Genomic DNA, 19,469 nt, shown 5'->3' on the forward strand with positions numbered 1-19,469 from the left:
TCTTCCCACTATAGTGGGGAATCAACCTTTTTTTATTTTTGTTCCAGAGACATCACATCATCAACTTAACACTTATACTTCCTTTGCAGAGTGTAAATTGAACAAAAATAATATCTATAGGGATGTGAATAAATATATTTTATGTATTGCTTCTGCCATGCAATAAGATTTTTCACTCTCATTATTAACCAACAGATGGCGTATCCAAGCAGCTGCCACGCGGGACCACTTACTCAGTCTCTCAACCTCAGGGACTTCACCTGTCCTTAATGTTGAAGACTCACCTGACCACTCACAGGTAACAGAGAGAGAGAGAGAGAGAGAGAGAGAGAGAGAGAGAGAGAGAGAGATGGAAAACCTAGAATGGAATGTAACAATATTATGAAAAGGACAGTTGCTACTTACCATATAGCGGAGATGTTTAATCGCAGATAGTCACAACAAAAACACTTGTGTGTGTGTGGTCTGTTTTTGACAAAGGCCTTGTTAACCTAAAGCTTATTTTGTGATAGTCTTTTTGTTGGGCCTATCTGCGATTCAGCACCTCTACTATATGGTGAGTAGCAGTTATACTTTTCATAAAATATATATCCCTTAAACTATTTCACAATATAATTTTCTGCAATTGCAGCAATGGATGACCTTCGGTGTACACTCTCTGTAAAACTCTGTTGCCAGTGACCTTAACTTAGATTGAACAGCATAATAAAGCACATTGTCAACAAAATACTGTGATTATGACTGTTTTCCACATTAAAGATGAAGTAGTAATGGCTGGGGGCTGAATCAGGGCTCTCTCATTTGAAACTTGTAAGGTGTTCTCAAATGTTTGTGGTTATGTATGGGTGAACATTGCTGTTATCATGTAGTAACATGTTTAAAGTTTTGCTGTATACTTTTAAACTGACTGATGTGCCTTGTTACTTAAACTGAACCTTCAAACATCATGTCTGGTGGCATGTAGAAGGATTTTATGATGAGCTGATGGTGTTCCACTCCATACACTGCTGTTTTGTTTCAGTGTTCACATATAGGACCCCTGTCTTCATCTGTATCAATGTGATCAAAAGTTCATCTACAAGTTGTAGGGTGAATGAGAGAGCTAAATGTATTCTGTGGGTCATATGTGCAGTGGAAAAAAGTGAGCACGAAACTTGTGGTTGCCTAATTAGTTAGTTATCATGTCACACAAAACTTCATGAAAGGTGAGGAAAATTGTTTCCTAAATCCATACTTATGAGTCACTGGTTTTCTCTTTGTGGTTTGCTATTATTGCACAAGTTCATTGGTGACTGCAGACAGTAGTTCCAGCCTTACCTTATTGTGCACATAATTTCATCTGTCCAAAAGCATGAGTGCCTACAGAGCCTCACATTTCATTCCTGTGTCTGCTGCCCCCCATCCTTTCCACCCTGCTTCACTTAGGATTTCTCTTCCACCCATCCAATTCAAAGCCCCACATATGTGGAAACATTGCCTGTTTGCCTTGTCTTGTCACACTTGAAACTTCTTTATCTGATAAAATAAAGTACGATAATACATATTTAATAAGTATTATGTGTACTTTGTTTATTTTTCACCATGTGTTCTGATTGTGATCATGAAATTAAAAATGTATTACAATGTTCCAGAAATGAGTAAGGTAAAACTCTAACCTGAAAGAGGTACATGTTTTCCAGCTGCGATGAGCAGGATAGCTGCAGTTGCCGCAGAACCTTTTCCCATAGACAAGACGTGCGTGCATTATGCTTTTGAGGTGACTGTCTGCTAGTTACCAGACAGGCAGCTCTCATGCCCACCTCTGCTGTAGAGCATGCTAACTAACTTGGTGCTGACTGCCCCAAGATGGACAATTCTTTTGTGTCGATTCATATGCTTAGCCAGTCTGGTGGGATCATTCCTACATAAAAAGGAATTACGTGGGCTTGTTAGTAGGTAAACAACATACATGACTGCAAATGCTGCTTTTCCCTTGATGTTATAGGATTTGCCTGTGATGATGTTGGATTCACCATTGATCAGGTTGGGCCAAACAAGATGATGAGAAGCTTGTGATTTATTATCTGATGAAATTTAGTGCAGCATAATATACTCTAAATGAAAGCTAAAGCCTCTTTCTCGTTTTGACAATAATTCATTCCTACCACCATTGATATTTTTGATGCATAAACTTTCAGTTGCAGCCAGCCATTAGGTTGTAATGTCAGTATGCACCTTTTGATGGTGTTTGTCTTACGTCACTGTATGAAAAAGTGGCTGGAGCAAGTAAAAATTGTGAAATTTTTTATTTCATTGCCTACATCTGTTTAGGGCCATTAAATAAATACTCCACTTGTTATGTTCTGCAATAATCACTTTTTGAGTATTAAACAATGGAAATTCCAGTTTGGAGTATCAACACTGTAAGGAAAAGTTGCATTGCTACACACTGTAAAAATGACACTTTAAGTAGCAGACAGGCACAATTAAAAAGAGACTTACACATTAGCTTTCAGCCAGAGGCTTCATCAGAAAAAGAATGAGAAACACATACTTCTCATTCACACAACCAAAACACACCTCATGTACACCCGGAGTTGGCAGTGACGTGTGCATGAGGTGTGCTTGCTTATGTGAATGCATGGTATGTGTTTCTCTTTCTGTTTTTGACAAAGACTGTGGCTGAAAGCTAATGTGTAAGTGTCTTTTAATAGTGCCTGTCTGCAACTTAACATGTCATCTTTACAGTAAGTAGCAGTCTATCTTTTTCCTTACATTGTTATGTTTTGAGTATTTATTGTTTGGGCTCCCTACTTTGGAATTTTTTGGCAGTATTAATGTTGTGCCATGCTTATACATTTTGTTTTGTCTTGTTTTAGAAGAATAACAGTCCTGCTAGCACAGCAAAAGATACTGAAGATAGTTCAAGCATTTGCTCTGAAACATCTTCACGTCGTTCGGTAGAAGAAAAATGGCACAGTACTTTATGTGCCAATTTTGTTCTTGAATATAAACAATATCTCCAAACACTTGGATTCATTACAATACAGACAAAGCCTGCTGCTGTAAAGAAAAGGTAATTTTAATATTTACAAATATATTGTCTGAAGCTTATATTGCTTAGGTCTGTAGTATTTAATTTGTAATATGATAAGACTAATTTCATTGAAATATACGAGGGGCATTTCAAAAGTCCGTGGAAAAATAAAAACTACTTACGTGTTTGGGGTAAACCTTTTTTATTTTTCGACATAGTCTCCTTTTAGAGTTATACACTTCGTCCAATGCTGTTCTAATTTGTTGATCTCTTTCGAATAATAGCAATTGTCCAAGTCTGCAAAATAGCCATTAGTTGCAGCAATCACCTCCTCGTTTGAATAAAATCTTTGTCCTGGGGAACAAATAGCAGTCCGAGGGAGCTAAGTCTGAGAATAGGAGGGATGTGAAATGAGTTGGAATCCTATTTCCAATAATTTTGTGACCACAACTGCTGAGGTGTGTGCTGGTGCATTGACGTGATGGAAAAGGACTCTTTTGCGGTCCAATCACTGGCGTTTTTCTTGCAGCTCGGTTTTCAAATGGTCCAATAACAATGAATAATATGCACCTGTAATAGTTTTACCCTTTTCCAGATAGTTGATGAGGATTATCCCTTGTGTATCCCAAAACACAGTCACCATAACCTTTCCAGCTGAAGGAATGGTCTTTGCCTTTTTCGGTGCAGATTCTCCCTTGGTAACCCATTGTTTAGACTGTTGTCCAGTCTCAGGATTATAATAATGTATCCATGTTTCATCCACAGTGCTGAAATGACACTTAAAGTCCTGTGGATTCTTCCTGAACAGCTGCAAACCATCGTTCCAACACTTCACATGATTCAATTTTTGGTCAAGCGTGAGCAATCGCGAAACCCATCTTGCGGATAGCTTTCTCATGTCCAAATGTTTATGCAAAATATTATGTACCCATTAATTCGAGATGCCCACAGCAGTAGCAATCTCACGCACCTTAACTCTTCTGTCATTCATCACCATACCATGGATTTTATCAATGATTTCTGGAGTTGTAACCTCCACAGGGTGTCCAGAACGTTCAGCATCACTTGTGCCCATACGGCCACTCCGAAAATTTTGAAACCACTTACAAACTGTTCTAATCGAAGGTGCAGAGGCATTTTGCCTTTCATAAAGTAATGTTTAATCATCATACGAAATTCTTTTTCGTCCATTATTTGACAATCACTCTACTTCCTTGACTCACACGAATCCCAAACACAAAGAAATAGACCAATATGGCTGAAACTTGATGTGTGTTCTTTCCAAAGATGCTACTAACTAAATATGACCTTGATATGGGCTGGTGGTGCCATCTCTCAGACTTTGCATGGACTTTTCAAATGCCCCTTGTATGTATTTTGTGACCAATTTCCTAATGAATGTGCAAAATTTAATTTCAGTCATAAGCGATCACAGAAAAAGAAAGATGATGATGATGGGAAGAAGAGTTTACAGAATCTTTCCCCCACAGAACTTGTAGAGAGAGGTGTGTGGTATCTTCAGAAGTCACTTCTTGGCGGAATTCTTCTGTTTGAAATCTCATTTTGTGAGCCATTTTTGCTTGCAAAACTGCACGCACTAGAATGCTCTCGCCTTCAGTCAAAGACATCTAGTGCTCTAATATCTCAGGTATGTATATCTCTTTCTGTTTTCTTATTCTTCGCCATTTCCTTGCTTATGAATAAGTAACAATACAGATTATGAAAAGTGATCTACACAAATGTACTAAGGAATACCAAAAGTTACAGTGTATTGTAAAAGTCAGTGTCTCAATAAATTGTTAATATGTGAAACTTGGATGCAAATAATGTCTAATGGTAACTGCTGTTACATATTACTGTGTTATAGAATGAAGTCTGCATTGTAAGATCAGTTTTGCAGAACATTGTTAACAGGAAGGATATAGTCTCTGTTATCTAATACACCATGAACAAGTAAAAATTAGTGATCTGCATGGGGCCATTTTCAAACACTCTGAATAACAAAATGTGCATTCTAAACACGTTCTTCAAGATGAAGCTAAATAGAAAATGGGTGTAGGAAATGCTAAGTCAAGTTAAACCCAATCTTAAATCCCCTGAGAAAAACCATCTTAAATCTACATCTATTAATTTATCTTGCAACAGCTACAGAAATACTTCAGCTTGAGCATGATTAAATGAAGAGAGTGAAAAATTCAAAACTGAAAAAGTAAGCAGTTGAGCTGGCTCGATTTATTTGAAATGGATTTAGGCATGCTGACACTGTAACTTCTTTCTGCATCCTTTGAAGAAGGTTTTAAGTCATGTAACTGGATTAAAAAGAGGATGGTACCTGAACTGTGGATGACATAAATCTAGTTGCTTTACTGCAGAACTGAAGCAATTATAGAAGAGTTCATTAAAGGAAGTATAACAGTATGCCTAAAAACTAAATATAATGAGACCAAAGTTATATATAATCAGTATGTAAAAGAAATATATTGAAAATTAGTCACATTTTTGAGCATTAGTATTCAGAAATATAAAAATGGTCTGCAATTTATGTGGGAAACTGATGTCATATTCAAATTTAAATTCCCATTTTGGGAGCATGGGAAGTCAGTAACAGATGTACAAAACAGTTTAAAAAAATGAATCATGAATCTTACCATTTTGGCAGGTGTGCTCGCTACTTACTGAGCTGAGTGCTTCATGATTATCACCTAATGCATCTACCTTTGCTAACAAGTGAAACTCCCCATCACACGCCTCTCAGATTTAGTGGTAAGATGGCCCATTTGACAGCCCATCAAAAACTGAACACAGATCAAGCATGAAAACAGGAAGAAGGTGTATTGAACTGTGAAAAGAAAGTGAAGTAGAAACAGTGAATAGTCCAATCAAAAGAACTTCGACATAGAGAAAGGCAGATAAGCCATGGCGTCATGGTTAGGTAGAAACTTTATTGGACTGTAAGGCAGGTAACCTGTGTTCAAAGTTCACTCGTACCATTTTTTTGCTGTTTGCTCTATTTAGATTTGTGTCTGTGTCACGGTTAACATCTGTCTGCAACAGCAGGGTGTATGAAAGGGACCTGTAATGAAATTTGATTCTGCACAACTACTCTGTTAGCAACCGAAAGGCAGTGACTCTCAAATGGGAACCGCAAACATTTAATGACAAGGTAACAAGTCAACCAAATCCTCCACTGGAAAACATGTCTGGTGTGTCATACATGGCATTAGTGACAGTATGTGTATCAAATGAAAGGAATCCTTATTGACGCACATAATTTGTATGCCTGGTGAGTGAGTGAGATATGCGTCCTTGCCCGATTTGGCTGTTCGTATGAATTTGAATGTGATCCCTCCCAAGGAAATGATGAAAACATAATAGTTTGTCACATAACTTGTGACAAATGAGTGCAACACTTTCACAATCACACAGTTTTCCCTGTGCTCTGTTAAAACATGGTTTTTATCATTTTTGAAGTTGCATTCCATTTTGGACATTTTGACCCTTGAATTCCTTTGTTGTGACATAGTTCACACATGTTTATTTGTTCTTTTCATTTCTGTGAGATGTCTATGTGGTATCTTGCCTGCTTGACTATTCATCACAATTACTTGTGACAGTAATGTATTCTTACCACATGACTCATATTCTATGACCATTGCATAGTGTGAGTATGACAACTGCCAAGACTACAGAAAGAGGACAAACATTTCAATGACCAGATGGACAGTTCAAAATTTTCTAAAAAATAAGTAAATAAATAAATAAACAGTGCAAGGGAGATTTGAACCCAGGTCGTCCGCTTGGCAGTCCAACACCATGACCACTTAACCGTGATGCCATAGTCCTTCCGCTGCGATTGATGTTGCAGATTGTTGGTATGCCTCTCTGTGGGCTCTAATCTCTATGATTTTATCCTCATGGTCTCTTCGTGAGATATACGTAGGAGGGAGCAATATGCTAGTGAAGGTATGTTCTTGAAACTTCAACAACGAACAAGTGTACTGTAATCTACTTCCTACTGCATTTCCTTTGGATTCTTCCAATGAATCTAAGTCTGGCATCTTCTTTACTGACGATTAATTTTATATGGTCATTCCATTTTAAATCACTCCTAATGCCTACTCCCAGATAATTTATGGAATTAACTACTTCCAGTTTCTGACCTGCTATATTGTAGCAAAATGATGAAGGATCTTTCTTTCTATGTATTCGCAGCTCATTACACTTGTCTACATTGAGATTCAATTGCCATTCCCTGCACCAGGTGTCAATTCGTTGGAGATTCTCCTGCATTTCAGTACAATTTTCCATTGTTACAACCTCTCGATATACTACAGCATCATCCACAAAAAGCCTCAGTGAACTTCCTATGTTATCCCCAAGGTCATTTATATATATTATGAATTGCAACAGTCCTACGACACAATTGGTCTGATAGTCCGTATGCTCTTACTTGGTTCATTAAACGACTGTGGGGAACTGTATCAAACGCCTTGCGGAAGTCAAGAAACACGGCATCTACCTGTGAACCCATGTCTATGGCCCTCTGAGTCTCGTGGACGAATAGCGTGAGCTGGGTTTCACATGATCGTCTTTTTCAAAACCCATGCTGATTCCTACAGAGTAGATTTCTAGTCTCCATAGAAGTCATTATACTCGAACATAATACGTGTTCCAAAATTCTACAACTGATTGACGTTAGAGATATAGGTCTATAGTTCTGCACATCTGTTCGACGTCCCTTCTTGAAAACGGTAACGACCTGTGCCCTTTTCCAATCTTTTGGAATGCTACGCTCTTCTAGAGACCAATGGTACACCGCTGCAAGAAGGGGGGCAAGTTCCTTCATATACTCTGTGTAAAATCGAACTGGTATCCCATCAGGTCCAGTGGCCTTTCCTCTTTTGAGTGATTTTAATTGTTTTTCTATTCCTCTGTCATCTATTTCGATATCTACAATTTTGTCATCTGTGCGAAATCTAGAGAAGGAACTACAGTGCAATCTTCCTCTGTGAAACAGCTTTGGAAAAAGACATTTAGTATTTTGCCCTTTAATCTGTCATTCTCTGTTTCAGTACCATCTTGTCACAGTGTCTGGACATATTGTTTTGATCTACGTACCTACTGCCAAGTCAGTACATAGAACTTTTCTTTCGAATTCATTGAACGCCTCTCGCATAGCCCTCCTCACACTACATTTCGCTTCGTGTAATTATTGTTTGTCTGCAAGGCTTTGGCTATGTTTATGTTTGCTGTGAAGTTCCCTTTGCTTCCGCAGCAGTTTTCTAACTCTGTTGTTGTTCCATGGTGGCTCTTTTCCATATCTTATGATCTTGTTTGGCATGTACTCATCTAATGCATTTTTTGGCATGTACTCATCTAATGCATATTGTACGATGGTTTTGAACTTTGTCCACTTATCCTCAACACTATCTGTACTTGAGATAAAACTTTTGTGTTGAGCCATCAAGTACTCTGAAATCTGCTTTTTGTCACTTTTGATAAACAGAATAATCTTCCTACCTTTTTTAATATTTCTATTTACGACTGAAATCATCAATTCTGTAATCACTTTATGATCGCTGAACTGTTTCAAATATTTCAGGTCTCCTTGTCACCAGAAGGTCTAATATGTTATCGCCGCGAGTTGGTTCTCTGTTTAACTGCTCAAGGTAGTTTTCAGATAATGCACTTAAAAAAATTTCACTGGATCCTTTGTCCCTGCTACCCATTATAAATGTTTGAGTCTCCCAGTCTATATCAACAGTGTTGTTGTAACCACCCAAATCACATAACATAAATTTTGTGTTCCAAATGAATAACTTTATCATTTATTTAAGCATGTGTTCAAACTGTTGAGCATGGACTGAAAGGCACATTTGCAGTCGGCGTTCAACAGAACAATGAACAGATGTAATTACAGTGGATTATATGGTAAAGCATGCACTGGTGATTCAATGTTTTGTTATAGACTGCATCTGTGAATGCTCCCCAAAGAAAGAAATCAGGAGAAGTCAAATTGTGGGACCTCACAGGCCATTTGATAACAGAAATTTGTCATATCCAGTGTCCAGGAAAGTTCTCATTCAGTATTTGCATTGCAACAAAGGATGAGTGAGCTGGACAACCATCATGTTGCAGTGACATACACTGTCGAATATTGAGTGGAACCTCTCCTAGAACAACTGGCAGAATGTTTGTCACGTGTGCTTATGAATGTCCATTTAGAATGTGTGAGATGAAGTAAGGTGCTACAATACATTTTCCTTTAATGCCCCATCATATTTTTATGCTCCATGGCCATTGATGTTGCACCTGACAAAGCTAGTGTGGATTTTTGGGTGCACAGAGTGCTTGTCATGCAAATTTACGTTAGCATGATTAGTACACGTTGCTTCATCAGTAAAGAGCACAGTTTTGAAAAACATAGGGTCATCTCTCAGTTGCTGAAGGGCAAACCGACAAAATTCTGTATGACATCTGAAATCACTGTTGTCTTGTGCCTGTAGTAGTGACAGATGATAGGGATGGAAATCATGTCGTTGTGGGATGCGAATGACAGTCATCTGGATGATTACACATTCCTTAGCAATATGTCTCATACCACTGTGTAAATTCATTAGCAAGAACTGTTTCTTTGTGTCCTGTCAGTTGCTGTCTTCTTTCCTGTCCTCTGTTTGGCATTCAAGTAGCCTGTCCTCACTAGCATTTTAATAATTTGTGCAATTGCCTGGTGCATCGGACACTGGCGATCCAGATAGTTAGCCCTTTACTGTGGTACTGTTTTTACATCATTTCTTTTACATTCACCACATAAAAGTAGTATATCCAACTTCTCCCCATTGGTTTACACATCTGTTTGCAATGAATGCTGAAGCAGAAATGAGCAGCCTGTAGTGCAGAACAGTAAACAGACAAATTTGTTGACTTTTGACACAGCATATCACGAGAGCTCTGCTTGGAAGCTTTTGCACCACTAATGCTCATTCCAGCCACCATGCTCTCAAATGCAGTTATGAAAAGTACACGGTTCCATTTAAAAAAAATTTAGTTGCTTCAATGTCTCCATTCATACCAGTGCAAAAACATTAACCAAACAAAAGAATATGTGCCCCTTGGTGCTCTAACATTTGCCAAAAATCACATTTCGATATTTGTAACCATTCACGAAATGGAAGGGGTGTTATATCTTACTTGGCTCACACTGTGTATTAGACAGTATTTTTGAAATTTTATCCTGTGAGCTGGCACAGTAGTTATTATAGTGGACTCAGTCAGGAGGAACAGGGTTCAAGTCCCTATCTGGCCATTAAGGTGAAGGTTTCAAAGATTTCCGTTACACTTAAAGAATTTTTGGTAACATTTTTGGAGAACAGTGCTCTTGTAAGCTATATAAAAATAGTGAAAAACAGTCTAGATCACAATGGGTACTTTATTTAAAATGACCCGTTTCAGTCTAGTCTTAAGCCATCTTCATAATAGCGCCATCAGCTGAAGTTGACAATGCCAGAACACGTGGTAGACCTCAGTCACTGAAACTGTGTGTTAAGCAGTTTCAGCAACTGAGGTCTACTGACTGTTCCGAACATCATCAACTTCAGCGGATGGAGATATTCTGAAGATGGCCTAAGGCTAGGCCGGAACCAGTCATTTTAAATAAAATAATCATCGAAATCTAGATTGTGTCTGGATTTATTAGAATGTGTTTTATATTCAGACCAGAGGGCAGCAGCCAGTGTAAGTGGAGGACCTACCATTTGTTTTAGCTAATGATGAGATGAGTGTTACAAAGCTTTTAGCATTTTGTGGATTCCTGGTACCAATGTTAGGTCTTAGATTGGTAGTTTTCATGTGTTGCAGAGCGGTTGGCTCATCTTTTTTTGTCTGGCAATCAGCCAATCACATATTTCTGCCATAATCTTTTAACTGGTCATGATTTTTTTTTAAAAATTGGATCTGGATTCTCAGTTAATCTTTTAAGAACTGACATTGGAAGATACTATACTGTGTGTGTGTGTGTGTGTGTGTGTGTGTGTGTGTGAGAGAGAGAGAGAGAGAGAGAGAGAGAGAGAGAGAGAGATCCCACCAGGAGAGCTTCAAATAAACTATTTTTTGTTTCAGTATAGCTTTTTATAACTTTAAACCACTTGAATCACATTCATCACATCATCATTTTAGTACAGGTAATAAGAACATCAATGCCATCCAGCCAAAAATCCTACCAATATAACAGAAAATAGTGCCGGTAGTGGTAGTGAAAGACTCCATCTCAGAACTATGATCAACAAAGAAAGGACATAAAAAAGGATGCAGCTTAACACTACATAATTTAATAGCCATCTGAAAGATGTACTGAAATTCAGCAACCATCTGCGAAAACAGAACAGGCTATTCAAAATGGAAAAGATATTTTTAGGCTGCAGTGAATATTGTAAACCTTGAAATATTACTTATTTATTTCTCCCATGCAAGATTTCATATTTGTTTTTATGGAACTTTGTCAAATGCTGAAGAGATGTAGACTTAGAAACATTTTTAATGTGTTAATTTGAAATTGCAGTTTACACTTAGCTTCCTGGATGAATGTGATAAAATCAAGATCCTGATGCATTTGCATTCATTCACATATGATTACCATTTGAGAAGCATTGCTGGTTACGTATCAGGTCGCCAAGCGCTTCTTCGTCAGGGTTATCATTTAACCCATTTTCTGGAAGATTTTATGAAGTACTACTCCAAAGCTCCCAATTTTGCAAGAAACCTTGTATATGCAGGTAAGTTTTCTTTTTGAGCCATTGTATTTCAGAAGTTTACTAATTAATTATCTGAAAATAAAAATAAAAAAAAAAACATAATATTACTGCAGAGAATTAAGGAAACAAGGAACTTGTTTAAAAAAAATGGCTTAAATGGCTCTGAGCACTATGGGACTTAACAGGAACTTGTTTCTTCTCCAGTAGTTCATTCTGTGAACCACTAAATATTGTATGAAAACCCTGTGTCAGCTGACAGAAGTATCATATTTCTCTCTCTTCTCTTCCCCTTGCTCCCTTTCTCTTTTCTTGATAAAAATTTAAGAAGGAACGTACATTTTTCTGTTTCTTATGCAGCAATATGAGTAAAATATGGAACTGTCTGAAAAATGAAAATTTAACTTTTGCCCTAGGAATAGACACAAAAGTGGTGTGTTCAGCACTCATCAGCTTTGTGTTGCCTGCCATTCCTGGTATTTATTTAATAATTATTCTTAAAATTGAGAGACTTGTTCAGAATTATACTAAAAACAGATTTATTTCTTATGTTTTGTTTGATTAATTTGAATTTCATCTTACTGCATACATTGTTATGTATAAAATGACTAAGAGCACTGATAGTCACTCAGCTTTAAAACAAAATGTTATACGGTACACATGTGCTAAAGAAGTAATGATGACTGCTCAATCTTTCAAGCTCTTGTTCTCCTCCATAGAAGGAAATTTAAACATAGGTGCATAAGACACTTCTAACACTGCAACATTATGTATTCAATGCATAAGAAAATTGGTACTTTGTTTGCATGTCTACAGGAAGAGAAGCTAAAAGACATTCTAGTATCTAACCAGTGACTGTGTAAAAGACTTCTGGATGCTCACCAGCCTTTGGAATGTACTTGGAATTCGACATGATTGCCCTAAATGGTTATAAATTATTTTCTTGTAGTTTTTTTCAGTGTCATTTTGCCAACAAGGTTTATTTAAAAAGGATGAAGCGTTTGGTTGGTAGGAATAGATTTATTGGTTTGAGGTACAGAAACCTAATCCCATTCAAAGTAATCTTTTTGGTAATGCACACACTTCACCCAACACTCCTAACGTTATTCAAAATACTTCAGGATTAAGTCTTTTCGAATAGTGATTAGCCAGGTCTTCATATTCCACATGATGTTTTGTTTTTATCCATCATGTTCCTTTCAGGGGCATTTTCAGCTTGGGAGATAGCCGAAAGTCACATGGGGCCATGTTGGTAAGTAGGAAGCCTGAATAACCACAGGAACATTGTGTTTGGTGAATAAAGTCTGAATCAGATTTGCAGGAGGGGCAGTTGCAGATGGTGTTGCTTCTGCCCTATCATCATCAAATGCAGTATGAATTTTGTGGACACTCTACTCTTGTTCAAATCCTCAATCAAAACTGAATGTACCAATCCAGTTCTTCACACCTACCTCATTTGCAAGTTCTTGTACTGTGATATGACATTCTTCCATGCCCAGTGTCTGCACTTGCTCAATGACATTGTCATTTCCTCTTGTTGTGGGGCTGATGAAATATTGTCCACTGTCAACTGATGTGGGGCCATCTTTGAATCAGTTGCAGGACTCCTTTATCTATGAGTTGCTCATGGCATCATCCCCAGAAGCTTGTTGAATCTTGCAAATGGTTTGCATTTGGGTAACTCTAAGTTTTTGGCAAGATTTGATGTTATTTCACTGCTCTGTTTTTCTGTCATTTAACAACTTACTGGAATCTGATGAGTGCTCACAACAGGTCCATGTCCATGACTGTCCCCCACCACATCTCCACCAAAGTAAGTTGTCCGCACTTCTTTTGTTTCCCGTGAAACAAGAAGGTCTGATACTGTTTGAACACCCGTGATACTATGAAAGTTTATTTGTCAGTGTGTCTCAGAATTGGTTCTCAATTTAAGTACAATTAAGTAACTCAAAATAGTCCAGAAACAATGCATTATACAGATCTATATTGTATAGTTCATTAAATTTTAATGTACTCATCTACAATAAATTCATCTTCTGTGTCCACAGAAGAGTGAATTGTTTGCATTTGATTGTAACTGCTTGTCTATAATGCAAATTTCTACCTTAATCAAACAGTTGAAAATCCAGGACGAAATAATGACAGTATTGTGAAAAGAATAGATTACTACTCACCATATAGAGGAGATGTTGAGCTGCAGATGGGCACAACAGAAAGACTGCTAAACATGTGAGCTTTTGGCCAAAAGACCTACTTCTAAAAATAGACAATACACACACATTCACACAAGCACAACTCACACACACATGACCACAGTGTCTGGTCACTGACCAGAGACAATGGTCATCTTGGTTGTCATAATTTGAATAGTTTTCTGCCTGTAATAATGCGTAATGACTGAAAATATTTGTAAAGAAAATTTATGTGGTTAGAAAGCAGAGTCTTTCATTGAGGACAAGGTAACAGGTCTGACAGAGGATTTATTGAGTGATCTGTTGGAACATTAATTTCTGAGTATATGTCAAAGAGAATGAAGCAGCCTGAGGAATGTGACTGTTTGAAACTGAAAACAGGAAAAATAAGTAGCTTTTAAATAAGTACATTCGGTGCCTGAATGAAGTCAATTCCAATGCGCTATGGTGACTTAAGATGTGTAGAAGTGCTCAGTGCTTCAAAACAGGCTAATGACACACAAAATTCATTTGAAATTCAGCAACTATCAGGATGTCGGCCTGAAGTTTTTTGCTGTAGTATCCTTGTTGTTTCTCTCAAAGATGATGAAGATTATCACCATATGCTCTAATCTTTATTTTTATTTTATACTGCAAGAATATTTCATACAACTGCCTGGATGCCACAAATTTTCCACTTGATCAATTGATATATTTTTGAGTTGTCTGTTATGGCAGATTATTTAAACTAGAACAGTGAGGATTTCTTTTCAGATTTATTGTGCAAGTTGGATTTTGCAAATTTCTATTTGATTGAAATAGTCTCAAACTAAACTGTAAATAATCAAGAGAAGAAGAAATGAAGACTTACTGAAAGAACAGAAGCTGAGAAGTAGTATTAGTATTTCTTCAAAATTAACTACATTAAGAAAATGAAATATTAAGACAGTTATGAAAGGGTTTTTGTACTAGACAGATGTATGGTGAACAGTGCATCAGTTGCATGTTAACTTTAAAATCCTAGCAGCCACTGAAATCAGAATATGGGCTTCTAAAATCTCATACATATATGTTAGCTACATGAGTGTCAGACCACCAAACTGAAATATTTATCATAATAATAATATTACTAACAACAATACAAATGTATATTATTTTGTAATAGAAAATCATGTATGGAAGACAAAATAATGATGTGAAGAAAAAACATCATCTGCTACACAGAGGAAATGTTTAATAGCAGTGAGGCACTTAAAAAGTGAATGATGATTGCTGCTTAGCTTTTGAACTTTTTATCATAGCAGAGCACACACATTGGCACTGTAACAAAATTGACTTGTGTTGACAGAAGCAAGGTTTAAATCCCTGTCCAACCATTCTTGATAAAATTATTTGTGGTTTTTCTAGACAATTTGAGGCAAATGGTTTTCCTAGACAACTTGAGGCAAATGCTTCGATAGTTCCTATGAGTGAGGTATGGGAAATTGCATTCCCCATACTGTACAGATGAATAAATAGTCCATTTATGATGACCATGACCGTGCTGTTGTTAGGAAGGTCAGCTCTGACCTCATCCTCCTCGCCATTTTTGTTATCATGTTCCTCTATTATAAGAATGTCTAATTCCTCTGCAGTTTTAATATTGAGACTTGGGCTTCTACTGTTTTCTTCTAATTTGATAAGAAATGCTGCAGGAAATTTTTTATCTTAAGAGTACTGTTGGTTTCAGATGTACTGGATGTGGAAGACCTGACAACACCAGCCCGTCAACTTTTCAACTACCTTTTGAGTCATGAGAAGCAGTATCGGATGGAAGTTTTTCGAATGGTTCCAGTGACTTATGAAATTGATACTCCATATGTAAGTATAATCACATGTGGGAAAGATGTAATTTATTTCATTTTAAGTCATCATGAAGTACCATGTTATCAGTTTGTCCAATTATTTTTACAGGATAATGAATATGTTCTTGTTCAACTTGAAAATACACCTCATATCACATATAAAGATGCTCATGATGTGAAACGTACAGATGATTTTGATATCACCTTGATTGTATCTCATAATTCGTTTTTATATGATCAAGCTGAGAAGTCCATTGAAGAGTCAACATTACGGCTGAAATATTACATTATTTTAACAAGTCGCAGGTGAGTTCTGTGCATGTAATAAATATTAATTGATGATTAGTTGTCCAAATGTCATTATTTTGTATTTTTTAAATAATTGTTTATGCAGAATATAATGTATGGCCAAATGTGTTTCTGTCCAAGCTTCAATTGTTAATAAGAAGGAGGAGAAGACTCATCTGCAATATACAGCGTGTAAATTATACCAAACTCGTACCTCAGGAACTCCCAGCGCAGTGTGAATAAAAACTGTGCCACTCTTTGCAGTTCACTCTTATGAACTAAATGTTTCTGTTTCTCAGCTTATTTACTAACATGTGTATTTAAAGAAACAGGCTCATAACTTGGTCAATAAGCCTTCCATTTGTACGAACTTTAGCTTCTATTTGCAGAAAAGATGCCACACCTGATACGGCATAGTGTGAGCTTTGGATCTTCAGCCATACCTATTTCACTTTTCTGTGATTTGCTGAAATTGTTTCAGACAAATATCAGAACTGGTTCTTAAACAACACAAGGTCACTTCATACTGTCATCCTTCCCCAACCTATTGTTTTGTCTTTAGTTATCTAAATGACCAAGAGATATCAAACTCTAGGCACCCATTTCCTTTCACCCTATTTTTGGACTTGTATTATGTCTGTGATGTGTGAAGTAAAGTACAGCCATAGATTTTTTAACTCCCAGGTTATATTTGTCTACCTCAATGTCCATGTCATATTCTGCTGTACATGGTAACTTCATCATTTTCCTCATTTAAAATGTCTTTTAAAAGGATAACTTATTTTATGATTCCCTTATATTCCTTCCAGTGTCAAATGTTGTGTGTTCTTGTCAACCAAACACAAGCCCCAAACCAATATAACTATTATGGCTTTGTTGTCTGCCAATTGTATTGTGTTAACCTTTTCTGTATGCTGTGTTTAATGATTGTGTTTCCCTTTCACAGCATTTTGTGGAACTTCCTGTGTGCTGCATGCCTACAGTGCTAGTTTTGTACTTATTATGATATTCTGATAAAAATATCTTTCTCACATATAAATTAATTATAAACTGAAACTGTTGTGCAGACTATTGGGAGGCTCTCAAAATATTATGGTTATCCATTGTAAATCAGTTTCAGTTTACATACACCACTTCATTGTATATTAATCAAATACATGCAGTTAACTCCAGACCCATTCCCATAACGCCAATGTAAACACATTGATCCAGATTCAATCCCTGCATATTCACATCCTCTCAGTTTCCACACTCAGTGTATTTCATAAAAATACTACCGAATTAAATTTTTTTAAGAAATCTGATTTTGGTTATTTTTTCATTTTATTCAATAAGATAAGTGATGGGATGTGTGATGTTGAATTCAGTAATTGTACATACTTTTAAACAGGGAACTGTACCCGAAGCTAGAAATTGAAAGGAAACTTGGAAAGTTCTGCACAGTTTCAACTGCTACACATGAACAACCACAGCAGCCTTTGCCTGATGACCAGTGCAGTGATAAGAATGCTTCTGACAGTGAAACTGTTCACAGTGGGCTTGAATCATCAACAAGTTCAGAACATACAAAGGACATCAGTGTCCCAACACAAACACAGATAAGGTATTTCATGGACATAATTGGATTTTTAATTGAAACTAGAAGTGGTGTTTACAATTACATTATTCAGACAAATTGAAAGATGATTGTAAGCAGAGAACACACTCAAATGTTAATCTGTAAGTAAACAACAAATATCACTGTCAGTCTATCTGGCACAATGTAGGAACATAGGCATGTATATGCATGTGTGTTTGTGTATTTCACTCTAGATCGTCAAAGGATAACTCTGAAAGCTAGCAAGTTTTCTTCCTTTTGTGCATGCCTTTTGACAACTCAGTGCTACTGCCTTTCAGTGAGTGGTCTCCTTTAATGCTAAAATATTTACATCCTACAAGAACTTTCCTACAACATTAATACCACATTTAATTTATTTCGTCATGCAGTGAGTTAGAAGAGAGTCTCCTCTTTTCATCTTATGTGCATAAAAACTTGAATAAGTGTAACCCTCTGTGAAAGTACTTAATGTGACTCAGCTTAGCATGTGCCCTTTTAGCCATGTTTCTGTGTTCTAAATTAGATGCTGTATGAGCTTACTTAGTTTTTCAGGCTGCACTTGAAGAAAATTCAGTGTTATGTGAACTAGCACCTGAATAGCTCTCTTGCGCAATCTAAATAAATGCTAGGCTGAAGTTAGCTCTTCCAAGCACCACTTTACAGATAACTTATTGTTGCTAAATATGTGTGAAGTAATATGTGGCATGTCCCATAAATATGTGCTGTATAGAATAGTGATTCATAAGTCAATACAAATTTAAATATGTTTTGAGAAATAAAGTACTTCATAGATAAGCTTTCCATATCAAGATAAAAGTGTAGCATTTTACTTTAGAGTAACGTTTGGAGTAATGATATGGGGAAAACATTTCATAATTAGTATCCTATCACAGACATGTAATTAAAAACAGTGGCAGTTTACAAATCTAGATCAACAAGTACTTTGTAAGTACCCTAGATTAGACCCTACATCTTCTTGCAACACCTTATGGAATTGTGAAATACCTTTAGTGTAGACTGCTGCAACAATGCTTCACTTAGTTTCTCATTCAGTCTATTCGTTTGTTCATAACTACTAACATAACATTTCATTCATCTTGCGCTAACATAGTCATCTACACATTAAAGTTAAAAAAAAAACATGAGATGCAAAAATCAGCATCATCTTGTAACAACTGGTCCATTCCGATGCATAATTATCACAGTGGATCAATCACTCGAAAATACCTTGTAAGCAATGATTGTCATATCTACCAGCATAGTATCTGAAATACAGTCATCTCAGTATATCTGCATGATTCTCACTTTGTTTTGTTGTGGTCTACCAATATTTTCACAAATAACTTTAAGGAGTCTGTGTTCTACTGTGTATGTATAAACATGCTATGATCCTTAAAGAGGCCTTGATGTGACACAAAACATATAAATTGTGGGGCTGTGGTGTATTGCTACAAGATTTACCATGTATTGGCTGTGGGTATCGTCATCTTTAAATTGTTCATTTAGATCTTCATGTGTTAAAATATAAATAATATACAATGAAGTGATAAAAATCACACTATAGCGGTATACCCTTGTACAGATGGTGGTAGTATTGGGTACACAAGTATAAAAGGGCAGTGCATTGGCAGAGCTATCATTTGCACTTAGTTGCTTCATGTGGAAAATTTCCATTGTGATTATGACCACATGATGGTAATTAACAGACTTCAAATGCAGAATAGTAGTTGGAGCTAGACGCATGAGACATTCCAATTTGGAAATCATTAGGAATTTCAATATTCCAAGAACCACAGTGTAAAGAGT

General features: G+C 36.7%; 1 protein-coding gene across 1 annotated transcript in view; it reads left to right on the forward strand.

Annotated features, from left to right (window-relative positions):
* LOC126249194 (KICSTOR complex protein SZT2-like) overlaps positions 1-19,469 on the forward strand; it is a 706,154-nt gene that overhangs the window by 658,741 nt on the left and 27,944 nt on the right. Inside the window, exons 50-56 of the mRNA XM_049950848.1 lie at positions 196-298; positions 2,859-3,055; positions 4,436-4,664; positions 11,574-11,787; positions 15,664-15,761; positions 15,888-16,084; positions 17,457-17,669. Of these exons, the coding sequence (XP_049806805.1) occupies positions 196-298; positions 2,859-3,055; positions 4,436-4,664; positions 11,574-11,787; positions 15,664-15,761; positions 15,888-16,084; positions 17,457-17,669 (1,251 nt within the window). The remainder of the gene's footprint in view (positions 1-195; positions 299-2,858; positions 3,056-4,435; positions 4,665-11,573; positions 11,788-15,663; positions 15,762-15,887; positions 16,085-17,456; positions 17,670-19,469) is intronic.

The sequence above is a fragment of the Schistocerca nitens genome, chromosome 3 (assembly GCF_023898315.1).
Source record: "Schistocerca nitens isolate TAMUIC-IGC-003100 chromosome 3, iqSchNite1.1, whole genome shotgun sequence".
NCBI lineage: Eukaryota > Metazoa > Arthropoda > Insecta > Orthoptera > Acrididae > Schistocerca > Schistocerca nitens.